Source organism: Chenopodium album, chromosome 7 (genome assembly GCF_948465745.1).
Source record: "Chenopodium album chromosome 7, dcCheAlbu1.1, whole genome shotgun sequence".
Taxonomy (NCBI): Eukaryota; Viridiplantae; Streptophyta; class Magnoliopsida; order Caryophyllales; family Amaranthaceae; genus Chenopodium; species Chenopodium album.
The window spans coordinates 75536420-75556093 of NC_137840.1; the positions used below are offsets into that span (position 1 = coordinate 75536420).

General features: G+C 35.5%; 1 protein-coding gene across 2 annotated transcripts; it reads left to right on the forward strand.

The window, feature by feature from the left end:
* Window positions 1-4249: 4249 nt before the first annotated feature.
* Window positions 4250-19630, forward strand: LOC145639632 (mitochondrial carrier protein MTM1-like). Of its 2 annotated transcripts, none has more exons than XM_081690919.1 (10): window positions 4250-4706; window positions 5746-5820; window positions 6539-6664; window positions 7176-7235; window positions 7317-7487; window positions 16260-16359; window positions 16799-16890; window positions 16985-17134; window positions 17554-17612; window positions 19165-19630. In XM_081690919.1, exons 1-10 carry the CDS (start codon window positions 4476-4478, stop codon window positions 19298-19300), a joined length of 1200 nt encoding a protein of 399 aa, XP_081547045.1. In that variant the 5' UTR covers window positions 4250-4475; the 3' UTR covers window positions 19301-19630. The 2 variants fall into 2 exon arrangements, with proteins under 2 accessions (XP_081547045.1, XP_081547046.1); XM_081690920.1 differs by lacking the exon at window positions 4250-4706 and adding an exon at window positions 5227-5364.
* Window positions 19631-19674: the final 44 nt, after the last annotated feature.

A 19674-nucleotide genomic window follows, 5' to 3' on the forward strand; every position in this document is an offset into this window, starting at 1 on the left:
GGGATGAAGCTCAGAAGCAGGTTTTCTTAGTACAGTACTTAATTTTATTTTTTTGACTGTGTTGTGGTAAATATTTTGTAGCCTAGAGTATGTAGGGTATTCTTTTTCCAGAAAATCCTAGACATGATGGCTGCTTTTTTTCATATCTTACTGAGCTCAACTGTTTTAACCCATCACCTTGCTACTCAAGCTACCTAGCTTTTTAATCACGCAAATTCTTGTTTCAAAGAATCTAACATTCAAATTAGGTCATAATTACTTAAAGTTACTAGAGATTTGCTAAATTTTTACGAGTTGATTGATGTTTTTATTAGCTACACTTTACAAGTAGATTTTGTTTTTAACATGCTATTTAGATTTTGTTTTTAACATGCTATTTAGATTTTGTTCTCTTTAGCTTAATTTTAGTTCAATTCAGTTTTTATTTTCCTTTTCTCATAAACAATTCAGTTCAGCTCAGCTCAGCTCAGTTTAGTTTAGTTTAGTTTAGTTCAATTCAGTTCGGTAATTCAAAACATACCCTTATACTATTCTCCATGCATGCTAATTTAAATGAAAAATATACTATCACTACCTCAAATATATGTAGTTACTACTGGTATTTGGAATAATGTAAACGAGTAATGTGTTGGTCCATTTTGACATTACAAAAATAATTTAGGTATAGCCGTTATATCAAATTAAGTTACTCTCAACTGAATTGATTAAAGCTAATCATTTTTAGAGAGGATGTCACCCTGGTTAATGTTCAATAAGATTTTGGTGTTTTGATCATCTTTAAGGTCATATCAACCAGTATACTAAACAATGTTCAATACTTTGTGATATTCATTTTAGTTGCCTAGTAGGTATATCCAACAATAATGCAGCTTATGGGTCTATGGTATGTACTTGAAAGTTGAGGGGAAGGTAATCACACATTCACACCCCAACCACATCAGTTCATTTGAAAAATCACAAACTAGATATTTAGGATCTGTTTTGAGTTACTGAAAACAACTTAACTTAACTGAATAGAGATGAAATGAATTGTTCATGAGAGAAGGATATTAGAAACTGAATAAAGCTAAAATGAATTGTTTATGAGCGAAGGAAATTAGGAACTGAACTGAACTGAAATTAAGCTAAAGAAAATTGATGTGGCTGGGGTGTGATTACCTTCCCCTCAACTTTAATAATAATACTTCGTAAAAGTCAAAAGCACATACATTACCTCTAAACATATACAAAAAAAACCAACCTATAAACATTTTCTAAAAATTATCCATGGATCAGTTTTATTGTATGCTAATTTAATGCAAGATTAGCTAAATAAACTCGAACAAAAACAAGACTAGCATTTCTAAAAATAAACCTTTTGGTCAAATACTAAAACACAAAAAGGGGGAGCACAATGTCTAGTTACTGTTGAGAATGGGGTGGCAAATTAGATCTCCACTAGCAAGTTGTAATGCTCTTTATCTACATATGAGCTTTTATAATTTTGTTCAGAATTTTTTGGCCTTAAAATTTCTCCTATAAACCCTACAAAGATTAATGAATAATCATAGCAGGCTCCACCTTATAATCTTTGGGGTGGTCCTCTCTAAATTCTCGTCTCTTTTTAACAAATTGTATCTCTTTTTTGGTTTTATGTATTTGTAATTATTATGGATGCATGCAATATTATTTAGTTTTTATATACAAACCAATCTAATTTAATGAAATTTAATTGCATAATCCGTATTGGGTAGCAACTAGTCAGGTACTTTGCATTGCTATGTTGGTTAAATCTTCTCCTTGTAAATCCAATCTCTTTCAAGTGGTTAGGATTCTTTGATTGGGATAGCTCATTGTCCTGATTAATTTAATTAAAACTTTGAGCACATGTTGTTCTCTCGGTTCTTTCTCTTGTGAAATGCACAAAATGTGTTCTTGGCAACACGTTGGCTGTCATGAGATTTGAGTTGTAAGATTTACGAGAGCAATTATGCACTTTTTGGACCACTGTACCAGGTGTAATTTCGACATTAATACTTGTCATTGAAGGGCTAATCATGTAATTGTTATCGAGATTTGTTGTGGGTGTTGTATCTTGTAAGTGTTTATACGTTAAAATTACGTACCAATGTTTTACAAGATAGAAAAGAGGCCATTAGATCTCATGTACATGACTATTACCCTTGCATAGTTGCATGCTCTGCCAATCCATAAGTTAATGATGGTGCAACCGTGCAAGGTTCATATTATTGTATGCAAATATATAACAATTTGCATCTAATAACAAGGTAATGGCTTTGATCATGGAAGAGCTATATTCTCATTGATCAAAATTCACACACATGTATTAGCCTAGTGTCAATGTATATGTAAACACGTTGAGTTAAACCGACTATTAATAACATTGAAAAATCTTTAAATACTCTCTAAGACAAGTGGCAAGGAAAAAAAAAAAAAAAAACCAAAGTGAGTACTTGTACAATAAAAATTAGCATGGAATGGAATGGAGTAGGATTGTATGTCCTAGTCAGCAAATTTTAACCAAAAAAAGTGCACGGAGGAGAATTCTGGTCCTTGATAACAAACTTATGATTAGGCACTGCAATCTTTTTTTTGTCGCTTTTTGTCGGCTGTCCTCCTAAATCTTCTTCTTCCTTCTCTAATCTTTGTTTCTTTCCCTAATTTTTAATTACAAACAAAAAAATTAACAACACTTAATTATTTTAATTATGAACAGTAATACTAAAAACAGTAAAAATAAAGGCAGTAATACAGTACGCTGCGTTTTGGGTTCTGGAGTAATCCATAAGTTGCTGCTGACTGCTGCTGCATATTCACAGAATCACATAAGCACGCTCCTGGGACCAATCACTTTATTTTGGAGTTTAATTCAAATAAAATTAGTTAAAAAATAAAAAGGAAAATTTTGGTGGCGGGTAATGGGCCCAAAAGCTGCGAGCATAATCTTGGGCTTGATTCTTGGGGCTGTTCTTTGACAGCTAATGGTAGAGGCCCACTGAATGGTGGGCCCGTGGGCCTACACCATTGTAATTTTCTTTGGCGGAGAATTATCAAAATACTGGGCACCATTTGCATTTGTGAATATTCAACTTGCGGATGACTTTGTCAGAGGTAATTAACTACTTTGTTTTGTCTCTTTTTTCGGTGACTAATGCTATCTTTATGAATTAGTACCACATCATCAATAGTTAATGAAAGTAACTTCTCACTGTTGCATCTTGTTAAGAATTTAGATCTTTCACCCTATTGGTTCATTACTACAGGGACCCCCTCAAGTTGGTCAATTTTTGAATATGGGTTTTCAAGTTGGGTGAGTGGGATAAATATGAGGTTTTAATTAAGCTCAACTCAATAGTAACTATCATTCTATTATTGTAATTAGTTTGATATTCTAATTAATTTGTACATATGATAAAAAGTATAAAGTAATTAGTTTACTATATCATTCTAATCAATTGTAACTTTCATTATATTATTAATCCATGGCTAATAATAGTAGCCAATTTATTACGTAGTATTACTTTCAAGACAACTGTGTTGTGAGTTTAAATGTAAGTCTATAAATCTCTTTACATTTTTCCAAATACGCATCTAATTTAGAGGGAAAGAAAAAATTCTAACCCATGAACCACCCAACCTAACCCAAATTCAATTGACTCATGACTTAGCCAACACATACTCAAGCTTATCTCAACCCCACTTTTGAATTATCATGGTTCGATTTTGGATCACTAATCATATTCGATACATATCAAAATAAAATATTTTTAATTATATTTTATATACTTTATATTTTGTAAAAACATTGTTAAAAATATTTAACCACTGTGCATTGCATGGGATTTTAACCTAAAATAAAAGTAAATATAAAACAATAATATACTCCGCATTAAACTAACAACTACAAATGCCCCCAAACTCCCAAAGGCGCCAACTTAATAATTTTAAGTATGTCTAACCACTATTCCGTATCTAGTTTTTACCTCTCGAGGGCGGGTTTAATCATAGCTATATTCGTTAGCATCAAAGGATGGGTAAAAGGAGTGAACGAAGTATTTGCGTTTTATGTGATGAGGTTGAGCCTTTGATATTAATAATGGAGTCATCCAATTTAAAAATGAGTGACATAATATTGTGCCTAGTGAGTAGTGACGATGATTCTAGACAATTTTGGGTGGCAAAAGGCGACACATTCCATCCTCCTAAACCGCCTACGCATGCAATGACCATGCGAACACGTCAATATGTCAACCTCTTCGATTTCTTCTCTTTCACGCTGAATCAAATTCCCGCTTTAATTCTTTGGCGCCCTTCCTTACACGCCACCATTCTCTCTCCTACAATTCTCTCTCATCTTCTTCCTCTTTTCCATTTCCAGAAATTTCTACTTCAACTTTAAATTTCCAGATTACTAATTTCAATTAATCAACACTTCAAAATCACCAAATTAATTCAGAATTTCATCGAATTTTTCAATGGGAGGTGCGAGGAACACTCTACCAACACGATTAGGTGCTGTTGCGGCGACGAATAGGGTTGAATTTGACGAAAATGTTGATAAATCGATGTTAGGGTTAGGAAATGATGAAGATTCCAGAATCAAAACCCTAGCTGATTTCAATTTAGGTTTTGGTGAGCGTGCGATTTCCGCCGCTTCTGCCGCCGTCATTTCCGCTCTTATCGTTAATCCTCTTGACGTTGCCAAGGTTTTCCTCTATTTCTCTTATTGTTGCTTTTTAATTTTGTGCATTGTAATTTAATTTTCTTAATTGAGCTAATGTTTCGATTTTCTTGATTATTTTCCCGATTAGGTTAGATTATTTTGTATTTTGAGCATCAAATTGCCGATTTTAACAATGTATTTGAAATTTGTTGATTATGTGTTCGTAATTATTAGTTTACTGTATAAACTAAGGCGATACTTCCGCAATTTGTTTGTTCGATCATGCTGAAATTTGTTCAAACTCGATTATACATTCAACATTATAAATTAATAATTATTTCAGCTAGAATTGAAGTTGTTTAGTTAGTCGTCGGTAGAGTTGTGAATTGTGATTAGGTAATGAAGATTATTTTTAGTGATAAACTTGACAGTTTATGTGGTTGATTGTTCCTTAGCCAATGCAGCAATGCTGCATTAATCCGCATTTCTTGTTATCAACTAGGTTTCTATGCTAGGATTTTTGAGGTGTATATGTGTGTTTTGCAAGTTGAAAGTCTCAGTGGACTTACTTAAGTTTAGTGCCGAAGTTAATGCATCCGCACAAGGTCTCGTTGGGATTATTGAAGCTTTGTACTGAAGTTAATGCATCCTCACAAGGTCTCCTCCTTCGTTCATACCTACTATCATGAATGTTAGACTATGTAAGTAGGGACTGGACGGCGTTAACTGATGTACTATATAATCTCTGTTTAGTGTTTTATGCTTTCCTTCTCTTTTTATTACAATCTTTAGCAACCTGTTATTTGGCCTTAAGCATTTTGTTATGTAGGTCATATGCATAGTCCATATTGCTTGTTATAGGTAGTGAGAAACCTAACATTGGTTTTGATTAGTTGACTGAGAAACTTTGTTTAGTATTCCTGTCTCTTATTTCTCACATCTCTGTTAGGAATTAATAACTTCAGCTATCAAACTTCTCAGCAATGTCATGTTTTGCATGTCAGTGGATACTATCAACTATGATGTTCTTCACAACAATGTTATAATGCTTTTTATTAATGTCTAATTGTCTATATATGCAGACAAGGTTACAAGCACAGGCTGCTGGTGTCCCTTATCAAAATCAATGTGATCCAGCATGTTCTGAAACAAATACGGTATATATATTTTTTTTCTTCCTTTATTAGAAATAGTATGGCAGATTTTGTTATGAATTGACACTATTAAATACAACCTTACATTACACTTGCCTCACTATGAACAAAAATGACTAGTAGCTAGGAATTTATCGACAGAGCTAAATTTCCTTCCTCTCCAGCTTGTATGATTTTTATTATGATTTAATTTTGTGTATCTTTGAATCGCCAAACTTCCAGTTCATTAATAAGATATTTGGTGACCCAGTTGCTGTTATATGTTTCACTTATTGAGCTTATACATTTTTGAGGTAGGCATTAAGCTTAAAACACAAAATTTATACTAGAGAAGTAAGATGTCCTTATCTCTAATCAATTCTAAGAGCAGTTGTATATTTTCAATTATATGTATTCTGATGCTAAAGACTTATTCATCGACATAAGAGGATTGTATTTAAGTGTTTAGGATAATTTATAGCATGGTTGGTTCATTTAGCTTTTTGACAAAGTCAGTATGCTCTAATTAATGGCATACTTATATACGAGGATTGATTTAAATTTAGAGACAAGGATTGATGTAAACTTATTTTGGCTGGTCCTATCCTGTCCAAAGCCTGTTTGCTAGCCCTCTTATTGGGGATGAAAGACCTCTTATTTAGAGTTCTTGCATATTTGTGTCTTGTGGTTGCCTTTGGACTTGATCTTCTGACTAATCCAGGTATTTAAATTGTTGTCCCAGATGCTTCAAAACCCCAGATCTTCACAGCCACACAATGATATAACTCGTGCTGATGGATCAACATGCGCTCGTGAATGTTCACGATATAAAGGAACTTATGATGTTTTCTTCAAAGTCACACGCCAGGTCAGCAAACAGATGTTTTTGGATGACTTGCTCATGTGTTGGTAAACGAAATGTCTAGGTGAAGGTTTAAAATTTTATATGTCTAGGTGAAGGTTCTTGTGATTGGTAGGGGTGAGGTATTTACCTAAACAGATGCAAATATTTTTCTTATTTGTCTCTGTCTTAGGATTTTCCCCCTCTTAGTGGAACAAGTATTTTGTTACCAACATGCTGCCTTTTGAGTCTTGATGGCTGCAGCGTACCTTTTTTGAGTGCGAATTACATATGTTTTTAATAGTGGGATTTACTGATTTACATGTCATAATCGTCAGATTTTATTCGTGATCTGCTGACTATTGTTAACTAATGCAGTAACTATTTGTTGGGCTTCTTAGTGGATATGTTAGGAAATTAAATACTAGTAGTACGTTTCGCTTTTCATGACATGCCCCCTCTTCTATTCCTACCTTTCCTTATTTGGCTGTTGAATCTTGCTAATAATTATTGAGCCCTTACAGGGATGATTGTGCAGGAAGGATTTTCTAGATTGTGGAGAGGTACAAATGCTAGCTTAGCACTGGCCATTCCCACTGTAAGTATTTTCTGTCTGCAAGGCCTAGGTGTATTTCCATCTGAAATAAATTATTATTAATTTTTTTTTTTTGAATTGTAGGTGGGAATTTACTTACCTTGTTATGACATGCTGAGGAATTTTCTTGAGGAGCTTACGGAGCAGTATGCTTCCAGTTTGAGTCCATATTCTCCTTTAGTAGCTGGATCTGCTGCTCGTACGCTGGCATGTATTACTTGTTACCCCATAGAACTGGCACGAACACGTATGCAGGTATCATTTTTTTTGTCCTTGGTATCTTCTGATACCTTTCACAAAATGAAGTTTGGAAAGTTGTTGCAGTATGATATTATGAATGGGAGTTAAAAAACATGCATCTTTAGTGTCTCTATGATATGCCTTAGTGGCTTTTCTTTTTCTTTGAAGCCTCTTATTGTTGATGTACAATTGCAAATGTGTTGATATTTGTTGCCAACATGATATGATATCCCATTGTTATGGAAACTTTTTCATCAAAATAGGCTTCATTGACTTCATTGTGTACAATTGTAAACAACTAACCAAAATTAACATTAATTGGTGTTGAGTAACAAACACATCACCTATATAGGATAGTATAGTACACAAATGTATAGTATGATGTAAACAAGCTATGTAGTACATGCATGTATTAACATCATAATGGTATGGTAATATGCTATTGCAATTGCTGGATTTAGGTATAATTAATAACCCAATGAAAGATTCTCGTCACCTTAATAGGATCTCGGGGTGCCAAATTGGTGATTGGAAATTCGGAACCATCTCGGCCAGCTTTTGACTATCAGTATAACATAATTTCAAAATAGCCGCATAGTTGAACTTAACTTATTATTGGGACTTTATAAGTAATACAGATATAATTAGAGCTGTCAATTCGGGTAAACGGGTCGGGTAAGAGTGGGTCAGGTCAACTCGGGTCGGGTCAATTTGGATTAATTCCATAACCTATGCGGGTCGGCTTTGGGTTGAGTCATGCTTGAGTTGGGTCACGTCGGGTCATACTTCTTATCGGGTTTAGGTTGGAATTAGGTCGGGTTAATAACAGGTCGGGTTACATTTGGGTCTAGTGAACAATAGATCGGGCTTAATTCGGGTTTTCACGGGTTAAAATGGGTAAGGGTAATTCTCGGATTCGAGTCATGTTCGGTTTAAGTCAATAATTTGCGGGTTAGAATCAGTTTGGGTCACTCTCAGGTTTGAATCGGGTTCGATTCAAGTCAATAATTTGCGGGTTATAATCAGGTCGGGTCATTCTCAGGTTCAAGTCGAGTTCGGTTCAAGTCAATAATTTGCGGGTTATAATCAGGTTGGGTCATTTTCAAGTCGGGTCATTCTCAGATTCAAGTCGGGTTATGTTCAAGTCAATAATTTGCAGGTTACAATCAGGTCGGGTCATTTCCAAGTCTGGTCATATACGGGTTCAACTAACTATAAATAAATAATTATCATTTTTATCAAGCTAATTATTTCCTTTTACTATAATATATATGACAATATACTAGAAAACTATAGTCTATAATTTAGGAAGATAATTATCTCCTTTGACCATACAACAAATATGTATTATATTTAACTTTTAAATTTGAGTTAAATTTGAGGATGATGCTCCTTTCTTTTGCTAGCCTTGACCGACTTGGTCTTCCTAGACAAAATGCTGATCAACAATAATAAGGTGCTCTAAATTGCATTTAAGGTGATTTGAAATCGGGTTAGGAACAATTTGGGTTGAATTTAGGTCGGTCAATAACAAATCGTGTTAATTTCGAGTCGGTTTAGTAACAGACCGGGTTGAATTTTTTGGTCGGGTAAGTAAAAGATCTGGTAAAATTCGGGTCGGGTTAATAACAAGTCGGGTTGAATTTGGGTATGGTAAATAACAAGTCGGGTTGATTTCAGGTCGGGTTTGTAACAGATTGGGTTAAAGTCGGGTCGATTAGGAACGGGTCGGGTTGAATTCAGGCAAGTTAGTAAAAGTCGGGTTAAATTTGGGTTTTGACGGGTTAGGGTCAATTTCAGTTCAAGTCGAGTTCGGTGCAAGTTAATTAAATTGGCCGTTGTAAACCGGTAAATCGGTGCTAGTTGTAAACCGGTAAATTGGCTGTTAAAAAGCAAATTGGATGGTTCCACACACCCTATTAGACTCCCAGAGGATATTAGGGACCATGGTAATCATTTCGGCAATTTTTATTTACGGGCGAAAAAAAGTCGAAAATTTCCAAAATTGAAGGCTAATATCCACGTTTTTTGAGAAATTTTGAAGGTTTTGGCACCATATATGATCATTATTTGTTGTCATAAATGTTCGTGGTAGGTTTGAATTAATGAAATCAATGCAAGTTGTAAACCGGTAAATTGGTTGTTTAAAGACAAGTTGGTTGGTTCCATCCACCCAATAGGACTCCCGGAGGATATTAAGGACCATGGTAATTATTTCAGCAATTTTTATTTCAGAGTGAAAAAAGTAAAATTTTCAAAATTAAAGGCTAATATCCACGTTTTTTGAGAAATTTTGGAGGTTTCGGGGCCCTGTGTCAAAAAAGTCTTGATATTTTAGGAAATATATCTCGGGGTCATATAATGTCGTTTAGAACCATATATAATCATTATATGTTGTCATAAATGTTTGTAGTAGTCTTCAGTTATTGAAATCCGTGCTAGTTGTAAACCGATAAATTGGCTGTTTAAAGGCAAATTGGATTGTTTTACCCACCCAATTGGACTCCCAGAGGGTATTAGGGACCATGGTAAACATTTCGGCAATTTTTATTTCTGAACGAAAAAAAGAGAATTTTTTTTAAAATTAAAGGCTAATATATCCATGCTTTTTGAGAAATTTTAGAGGTTTCGGGGCCCGGTGTAGAAAAGTCTTGATATTTTAAAAAATACATCTTGTGGTCATATAATGTCGTTTGGAACCATATATAATTATTATATGTTGTCATAAATGTTTGTAGTAGGCTTGAGTTAATGAATTCGGGGCAAGTTGTAAACCGATAAATTGGTCTATGTAAAGGCAAATTGGATGGTTCCACCCACCCAATTAGAGTCACGAAGGGTATTATGGACCATGATAAACATTTCAGCAATTTTTATTTACGGGCGAAAAAATTTCCATAATTGAAGGCATTAGTCCTCGTTTTTTGAGAAATTTTGGAGATTTCGAGAATCGGTGTCGAAAAGCCTTGAAATTTTAAGGAATACATTTGGGGTCATATAATGCTTTTTGGAACCATATGTGATCATTATATGATGTCATAGATGTTCATGATAGGCTTTGGTTAATGAAATCGATGCAAGTTGTAAACCGGTAAATTGGCCGTTTAAAGGCAAATTGGATGGGTCCACCCACTCAATTGGAATCCTGGAGGATATTAGGGAGCATGGTAAACATTTTGGCAATTATTATTTTCAGGCGTATAAAGTCTCAAAATTCCAAAATTAAAGGCTAATATCCACGTTTTTTTAAAGAAAGTTTGGAAGTTTCGAGGCCCGGTGTCGAAAAGCCATGAAATTTTAGAGGATACAACTCGGTGTCATATAATGTTGTTTGGAACCATATGTAATCATTATTTGTTTTCATAAATGTTCGTGGTAGGATTGAGTTAATGAAATTGATGCTAGTTGTAAATCGGTAAATTGGCCGTTTAAAGACAAATTGGATAGTTCAACCCACCCAATTGGACTCACGGAGGGTATTAGGGACCATGGTAAACATTTCGGCAATTTTTATTTCTCAGCGAAAAAAAGTAAAAAAATTCCAAAATTAAAGGCTAATATCCATGCTTTTTGAGAAATTTCGAAGGTTTTGCGGCCAGTGTCGAAAAAAAAATGAGTTTTTAGGGGATACATCTCAGGATCATATGATGCCTTTTTTTATGCATAAATGATCATTATATGTTGTCATAAATGTTCGTGGTAGGATTGAGTTATTGAAATCGGTGTAAGTTGTAAATCGGTAAATTGGCCGTTTAAAAGCAAATTGGATGGTTCCACCCACTTAATTGGACTCCCAAAGTGTATTAGGGACCGTGGTAAACATTTCGGTAAATTTTATTTTCGGGCGAAAAAAAGTCAAAAAATTCTAAAATTGAAGACTAATATCCATACTTTTTGAGAAATTTTGGAGGTTTGGGCCGTAGAGCTGTCAATTCGGGTAAATGGGTCGGGTTTGGGTCGGTAAGAATGGGTTGGGTCAATTCGGATTAATTCCATATCCTATGCAGGTAAGGTTTGATTGGGACATGCTTAAGTCGGGTAATACTTCTTATCGAGTTTGGGTTGGGTTTAGATCGGTTTAATAACTGGTCGGGTTAAATTCGGGTCAGGTGAACAATAGGTTGGTTTAATTCGGGTTACACGGGTTAGGGTAATTCTCGGGTTCGAGTCGGTTTCGGCTCAGGTCAATAATTTGCAGATTAGAATTAGGTCGGGTCATTCTCGGGTTTGAGTCGGATTTGGTTCAAGTCAATAATTTGCGGGTTATAACCAGGTAAGGTCATTTTCAAGTCAAGTCATTCTCGGGTTCAAGTCGGGCTCGGTTCAAGTAAATAATTTGCGGGTTATAATTAGGTTGGGTCATTTCCAAGTCGGGTCATTCTCGGATTCAAGTCGGGTTATGTTCAAGTCAATATTTTGCAGGTTACAATTAGGTCGGGTCATTTGCAAGTCAGGTCATATTCGGGTTCAACTAACTATAAATAGATAATTATCATTTTTATCAAGCTAATTATTTCCTTTGACTTTATTATGTATGGCAATATACTAGAGAACTATAGTCTATAATTTAGGAAGATAATTATCTCATTTGATCATACAACAAATGTATACTATATTTAACTCTTAAATTTGAGGATGATACTCTTTTCCTTTGTTGTCTTGGACCGACTTGGTCTCCCTAGACAAAATGCTTTGAGCAACAATAATAAGGTGGTCTAAATTGCATTTAAGGTGATTTAAAATCGGGTCAGGATAAATTTGGGTTGAATTTAGGTCGGTCAATAACAAGTTGTGTTAAATTCAAGTCGGGTTTGTAACATATCGGGTTGAATTTTTTGGTCGGGTAGATAATAGGTCTTGTAAAATTCAGGTCGGGTCAATAACAAGTCTGGTTAATTTTGGGTCAGGTCAATAACAAGTCGGGTTAATTTCTGGTCGGGTTTGTAACAGGTTGGGTTATATTCGGGTCGGGTTAGGAATGTGTCGGGTTGAATTAAGGCCAGGTTGGTAACAAGTTGGGTTAAATTTGGGTTTTGACGTGTTAAAACGGGTTTGGGTCAATTTCGGTTCAAGTCGGGTTCGTTGAAATTTAGTTAAATTGGCCGCTGTAAACCTATAAATCGGTTCAAGTTGGAAACTGTTAAATTGGTCGTTTAAAAGAAAATTGGATGGTTCCACACACCCAATTGGACTCCCATAGAATATTAGGGACCATTGTAAACATTTCGGCAATTTTTATTTCAGGGCAAAAAGTCAAAAAATTCCAAAATTGAAGGCTAATATCCACAATTTTTTTAGATATTTTGGAGATTTCGAGACTAGTGTCGAAAGGGCGTGAGATTTTAGGGGATTCATCTTGGGGTCATATAATATCGTTTGGAACCATATATGATCATTATAGGCTGTCATAAATGTTCGTGGTAGGATTGAGTTATTGAAATCGGTGCAAGTTGTAAATCAGTAAATTGGCCGTTTAAACGCAAATTGGATGGTTCCACCCACCTAATTGGACTCTCAGAGGGTATTAGGGACCATGGTAAACATTTCGGTAATTTTTATTTTCGGGCGAAAAAAATTAAAATTCCAAAATTGAAGACTAATATTCACACTTTTTGAGAAATTTTGGAGGTTTCGGGGCCCGGTGTCGAGAAGTCTTGAAATTCTAGGGTATATATCTCGGGGTCATATAATGCCGTTTGGAATCATATATGATCATAATTTGTTGTCATTAATGTTCGTGGTAGGCTTGAGTTAATGAAATCGGTGCAAGTTGTGAAACGGTAAATTGGTCGTTTAAATGCAAATTGGATGGTTCCATCACCCAATTGGATTTCCAGAGAGTATTAGGTACCATGGTAAACATTTCGCCAACATCTATTTCCGGACGAAAAAAGTCAAAAAAATTCTGAAATTGAAATCTATACTCTTTGAGAAATTTGGGATGTTCAAGGCCTAGTGTCAAAAAGTTTTGAGATTTTAGGGGATACATCTCGGTGTCATATAATGCCGCTTGGAACCATATATGATCATTATAGGTTGCCATAAATCTTCGTAGTAGCCTTGAGTTAATTAAAACGTTGCAAGTTGTAAACCATTAAAATGGCTGTTGAAAGGCAAATAGGATGGTTTCACCCACCCAATTGGACCCCTGGAGAGTATTAGGGACCATGGTAAACATTTCGGCAATTTTTATTTCCGGGCGAAAAAAAGAAAAAAAATTCCAAAATTGAAGGCTAATATCTACGGTTTTTGAGAAATTTTTGAGGTTTCGGAGTCTAGTGTCGAAAAGCCTTTATATTTAAGGGAATACATCTCGGGTTCATATAAATGCTATTTGGAACCATATATGATCATTATATGTTGTCATAAATGTTTGTGGTAGGCTTGAATTAATGAAATTGGCGCAAGTTGTAAACCGGTTAATTGACTGTTTAAAAACAAATTGGATGGTTTCACACACCCAATTGGACTCCCGGAGGATATTAGGGACCATGGTAAAAATTTCGGCAATTTTTATTTCCGGTAAAAAAAAAGTCCAAAAATTCCAAAATTGAAGGCTAATATCCACGGTTTTTAGAAATTTTGGAGGTTTCGGGACTTGCGGTCGAAAAGGTGTGAGATTTTAGGGGATACATCTCGGGGTCACATAATGTCGTTTATAACCATATATGATCATTATAGGTTGTCATAATTGTTCGTGGTAGGATTAAGTTAATGAAATCGGTGCAAGTTGTAAAGTGGTAAATTAGTCGTTTAAAGGCAAATTGGATGGTTCCACCCTTGAGGGTATTAGAGACTATGGTAAACATTTCAGCAATTTAATTTTTATTTCCAGGGGAAAAAAAGTTAAAAAATTATAAAATTAAAGGCTAATATCCACGTTTTTTGAGAAATTTTGGAGTTTTTGGGTAAAGCTGTCAATTCGGGTAAACGGGTCGGGTTTAGGTCGGTAAGAGTGGGTCAGGTCAACTCGGGTCGGGTCAATTCGGATTAATTCCATAACCTATGCAGGTCATGTTTGGGTTGGGTCATGCTTGAGTCAGGTCACGCCGGGTCATACCTCTTATCGGTTTTGGGTCGGGTTTAGGTTGGGTTAATAACAGGTTGGGTTACTAACAAACTTTTATGTAACCAATTAGTGGTTTTATATGGTTCCAAACAATAATATATGACCCTAGTTAGCATCTCCTACCATCCTTTAAGTTTTTAACACCTAGTCCCGAAATATCCGAAAGTGGTCTAATTTTGTGTATTATAGCCTTCAAGTTTGGCGTCCGGAGAACTTTTTTAACCTGTCAAGATTATGCTTTGAGGTGTTTTGAGGGGTTCCCAAAGGCCCCTAAGAGGCCTACTTGGTGCCCGAAATCCATCTCATTCATATCTTGGACACCCTTCAATATCATATCCTAAAATGTCGTGCCTTGGCGTTGTTACCTTGCTTGGCGTTGCATTGGTTTACTTTGGCTCTAAGGCAAACCAAAACATTACCCCTTATTCCATAACCTATGTGATACATCCATGCATAAAATCATAATGGTACAGTAAGTAGTGAATTTGGATATAATTGATAACCTGATGGAGGATTCTTGTTTTTAGGACCCTGATATGTCAAGTTGGTGATTCGAAGCATCTCTTCCCTTGACTATAATGAATATTATTGTGAACTAATGTCATTTTTGGGACTTTATAGACTTATTGGTAAACCTCTTATGGTTCCAAACCAACTTATCCTAGGGCACCTCACACTTTCACTTTAATTTGGGTAAATTTTCCGAAATTGATCCTAAAGTCTTGATTAGTAGCCTGCAGTTTTGGGTGGTTTTCAATATCTTCGAACATGGGTGTACTTTTTATGAACCCCACAACATCTCGGAGGCCATTTCTTGGTGCCGTTCACTTTGTCATTAAGATGTCGATCTAGTCGTCTACTCACACGTCTCCTTTAACTCATGATCACCATGTGTCTCAATGCGGCCGATTAGTGACTATACATGGTTCTAAACAACATTATATGAACCTGGGAGGCTGGGATACATCCTTTACCATCTTTTAAGTTTTCTACACCAGGTATTCTTTGAATGTGGTCAGATTTTCTGTATTATAACCTTCAAATTTGGCTTGCGGAGAATTTTTTTGGACATGATAAGATTATTCTCAGGATCCCAAAGGGACCTAGGAGGCCTACAGGGTGCCATTAACCATCTCATTCATGTCTTTGTCCACCCTTCGTTATCATGTCTTATGATGCCTTGACCTTGGCCTTGTTGCCTTGAGTTGTGGCTGTGTTGTCTTGGCTTTGCCTTGCCTTTCCTAGGCTTAGCATTGCTTTGGCCCTAAGGCAAGCCAAGATGCTACTCTCAATATTGCCAAAAATAGGTTTATTCTAAGGATGTGGTGTTTTATGCTCTTTTCGCCTTAAGACATGGGTGTGCATTCGCTTGGGCAGCAGCACCTAGCCCCCATGCTTAAATGTGCCTTGGCTATGGCAGCAGCAGCACTTAGGCCATGCGTGCCTTGGCTAAATAAGTAAAATAGTGACGGCAGCATCAGCTCCCTGAAGGCCTTGGGCAGCAGCTGCGCCTTGGCCTCCCCCATACTTGATATTTTTGCACCCAAGGTACTATACATAGGCGTTTGTAGTCAGGTTGTAATTATGTTTTCTGTGAACCATAATATAGTCCTAGAATAATGCGTGATTCCATTTGGAACCTAACTGTATTAAATTTTGGTACTACTATTATTATTAATCCAGCTATGTTGTACTTATTCTCTTTCTTAAAACTGTAGGCATTTATAGATCCTCGAGCTGGTGTCAAGCCTCCAGGAGTTTGGAAAACTCTGATTGGGGCTGTATCCCCTGCCAGAAGTGCAAATCATTTGCAAAACTGTATGTTTTCTCGTCATTGATGGGCTAATACTCTCTTACAGTTTTGTGGACAAGGGTTCTGGGACAATTTTATTGAATTTAATAGTTGATTTAGATTGTCAGAAGAATAGAATCATACCATGTTTACCTTTTAGTACATTTCACCCTCAAAAAAGAAAAAACATCTTTACAGCCTAGAAAATGAGTTAAAACCCTTGTGTAAGTGTTGTGATACTTACATATATTTGTAATTTAGTAGAGTGGAATGAATTTTGAATCTCATGACCTGAAAAATAGTTATTGATCAGCATATTTGTTTGATGTGTACCATTAACTCTTGGTATTGTGCCACAATTTTGTCTGAGATCCATAGGGGCAATTAGAGAATTTTGTTGGTGTCTTTCTCACTTTGTTAGGAAATTCTTCCTGAATCACTCATGAAATCTGTATTTTGTTACAGTAAAAAATTATCGTGTTTTGTGGACGGGTCTTGGAGCTCAACTTGCTCGTGATGTTCCTTTCTCTGCCATTTGTTGGGGAACACTTGAACCTGTGAGTTTAACTCTTGAAGTAGTAGATTTATTCATTTTTTTTACAGATGCATATTCAAATTGATGTTGAGGTTGCGTTACTTGTATGGTTTCAGATCAGAAGAAGAATTCTCAGTTTGACTGGTGATGAAATGAATGCAACGAGTGTTTTAGGTGCAAATTTTGCTGGCGGATTCGTTGCTGGTGCCCTTGCTGCAGCTGCCACATGCCCTCTAGATGTTGCAAGAACTCGGAGGCAGATAGAGGTGGTTTACATTAACTGTCTATCTTGGGATTTACAATCACTTTCTACCTCAAATGTGATAAAAAATTCACTTTGACTTGCCATTTATCCATGTACAACTTTGACCATTAAATGTTTCAATCGTCTTAAGTATAAATTATAAAATGACAAAAAGCTTACATTTGAAAATATGTACTATTAGAAATTGTTTTTTCCTTTGTTTAGTACAAAATTTTTTAAGTGGAGCAGCTAATAAAAAAAGGAGTATGTAGTAGGGGATACTGAGCAGATAAATTGGCATAAAAAGATGGAAATCACTATCTGGAATGGGTTTGGAAAACATGGGTATATGAGATGGCAATGGAAAAAAGTTGTCCGAATATCAATGTAGTAATGGTATATGTTTTTAGCTCTAATGAGTGTTCATTTTGGCCTTAACAGAAAGATCCAGCTAGACAGAGGAGGATGACGACACGGCGTACATTGATGGAGATATGGAGGTAGGCTTTATCCTGTGCTTTTAAGATTTCTATTTGGGTTTGAATACTTAAAAAGTAGAGTTGTATTTCATTTTCGAACTGCCTAGAGTGCCAACTATACTGTTGGTGTAGTCTCTGTAGTCTGCTGAGATGTGGACTGCTTTTTGATCAGTTTTGCACCCTAATATGTGCAAGAAGCATTGGCTCTTATGCAGCTACATAGTACTATGGTCTGAATTTACATGAGTTAGACAGATATACAGGGGTTGTCTGGTCATTTTGTTGATGATATTTTCATTACACATTATATCTGGGTTTTTTTTTTAAATTTTATTTATTTTATTTTTAATACTACCTCCGTTACACATTATTTGCAACGATTTGACATAAAGTAGAGAGGAAAAATGATATTTTTAACGGAAGTAGTATGTAATTTGAAAGGGTTTCTTTTCCTAAATGCTACACATACAATTGTTGTATGTGGTCTCTACATATAATTCTAATTTGTCATGTTTCTATTGGCTAAAATAATAGGCACAAGTTCCATTAAATTCAATTTATATTTGACTCCTAATTTTCTCGCATTTTTTGTTGATATGTCAAATTTCTAATGGTGTTGTATGTAGGGATAACATACAATGGTTGTATGTGTATCAGCTCTCGTTTCTTTTATCTTGAAATGTTTCATTAGAATCCTAAAATGTCGGCTGACTGTATCACATTAAATAGCAAATCGAGGTTAGAGACATTTAATTGATATTGTCATCCAAGGATATTTCTCATAAGATTTTTGCTTTTTCCTTGGAAGGGACTAGGGCTGTACAGAGTGCGGTTTAGACCGCACCAAACCGCAATTATGCGGTTTGAAATTTGCGGTGCGGTTTCTAAAAATGACCAAACCGCGGTTTGCGGTTTGGTGCGGTTTCAAAAAATATTGAGACCAAACTGCACCGCAAACCGCACTAAAGTGCGGTTTGCGATTTTTATACTATATTTTCATTAAAATTATATAAAAGAACTAAATTATATGAGCTAATCTTTAACTATTAGTTAATTAAAGATTAATTAAAAGAGTTAGATATTCGAATTATAAACTAATAATTATAAAATAAAATAAAAGTTTTGTTTTTAAAAGAATAATTACAATTTTAATATATTACGGTTAAACCGCAAACCGCGCCGCAGCAAACCGCATTTTGCGGTGTGGTTTGGTGCGGTTTTTCTAAAAGTGCGGTTTGGAAAATTACAAACCGCACTTTTACGGTTTGGTGCGGTTTATGATCCAAACTGCACCAAACCGCACCGCGAACACCCCTAGAAGGGACCAACTTGAATGTGCGCTTGAAATATTGCTCTTCCAGTAGTGTAGCTGCTAGAGCTGAAATCTGAGAATACACATTCTATTCTGGCTGTCGTCAATGGTCATGAATACATCCTTATTTAAAAACTGTAGTAGTACCAAATTTACTTTATTTTGCTCCTGATTCTCACTAAGTTGCTTTTTTTTCATGATTAAACAAGAATTGGCAAGCTCAAACTTTGCTAATAAAATTTGTTAATTTCCTCATTGCAGGGGTGGAGGCTGGAAAGGGCTATTCACAGGAATTAGTCCTCGGGTTGCCCGTGCTGGTCCTTCAGTTGGGATTGTAGTTTCGTCCTATGAGCTTATGAAATATGCCTTATATCGTAGGCACTTGAATGGTGAATGATCTGAGTACAGTATATGCTTCTATCTGGTCCATGCCAACCAAAACCTTTATAAGACGTGCCACACTGATGGAAGTTGGTATAGTGTGCATGGTATTCTTTGACCTCACAGACCCCTGCATTGTTCGCTTCAAATTTTTTTTTTTTTCATAGAAACTATTCTTTTATTCATCAACACAACGATACCAAGTTTGTAAAATTGAGTTTTGTCATTCAAGTTTAAGCTGAGTTACTAAAATTGTTGTGAATAAGAAAAAGATACTGTATCACTAAAGCTGTAGTGATACCATTGGTTGATATCAATTTTATAAGAAGTGCACACCTTTCATATATGTTACTCTATAGTGATACTCCTTAAGTCCTTATTACAGAAACA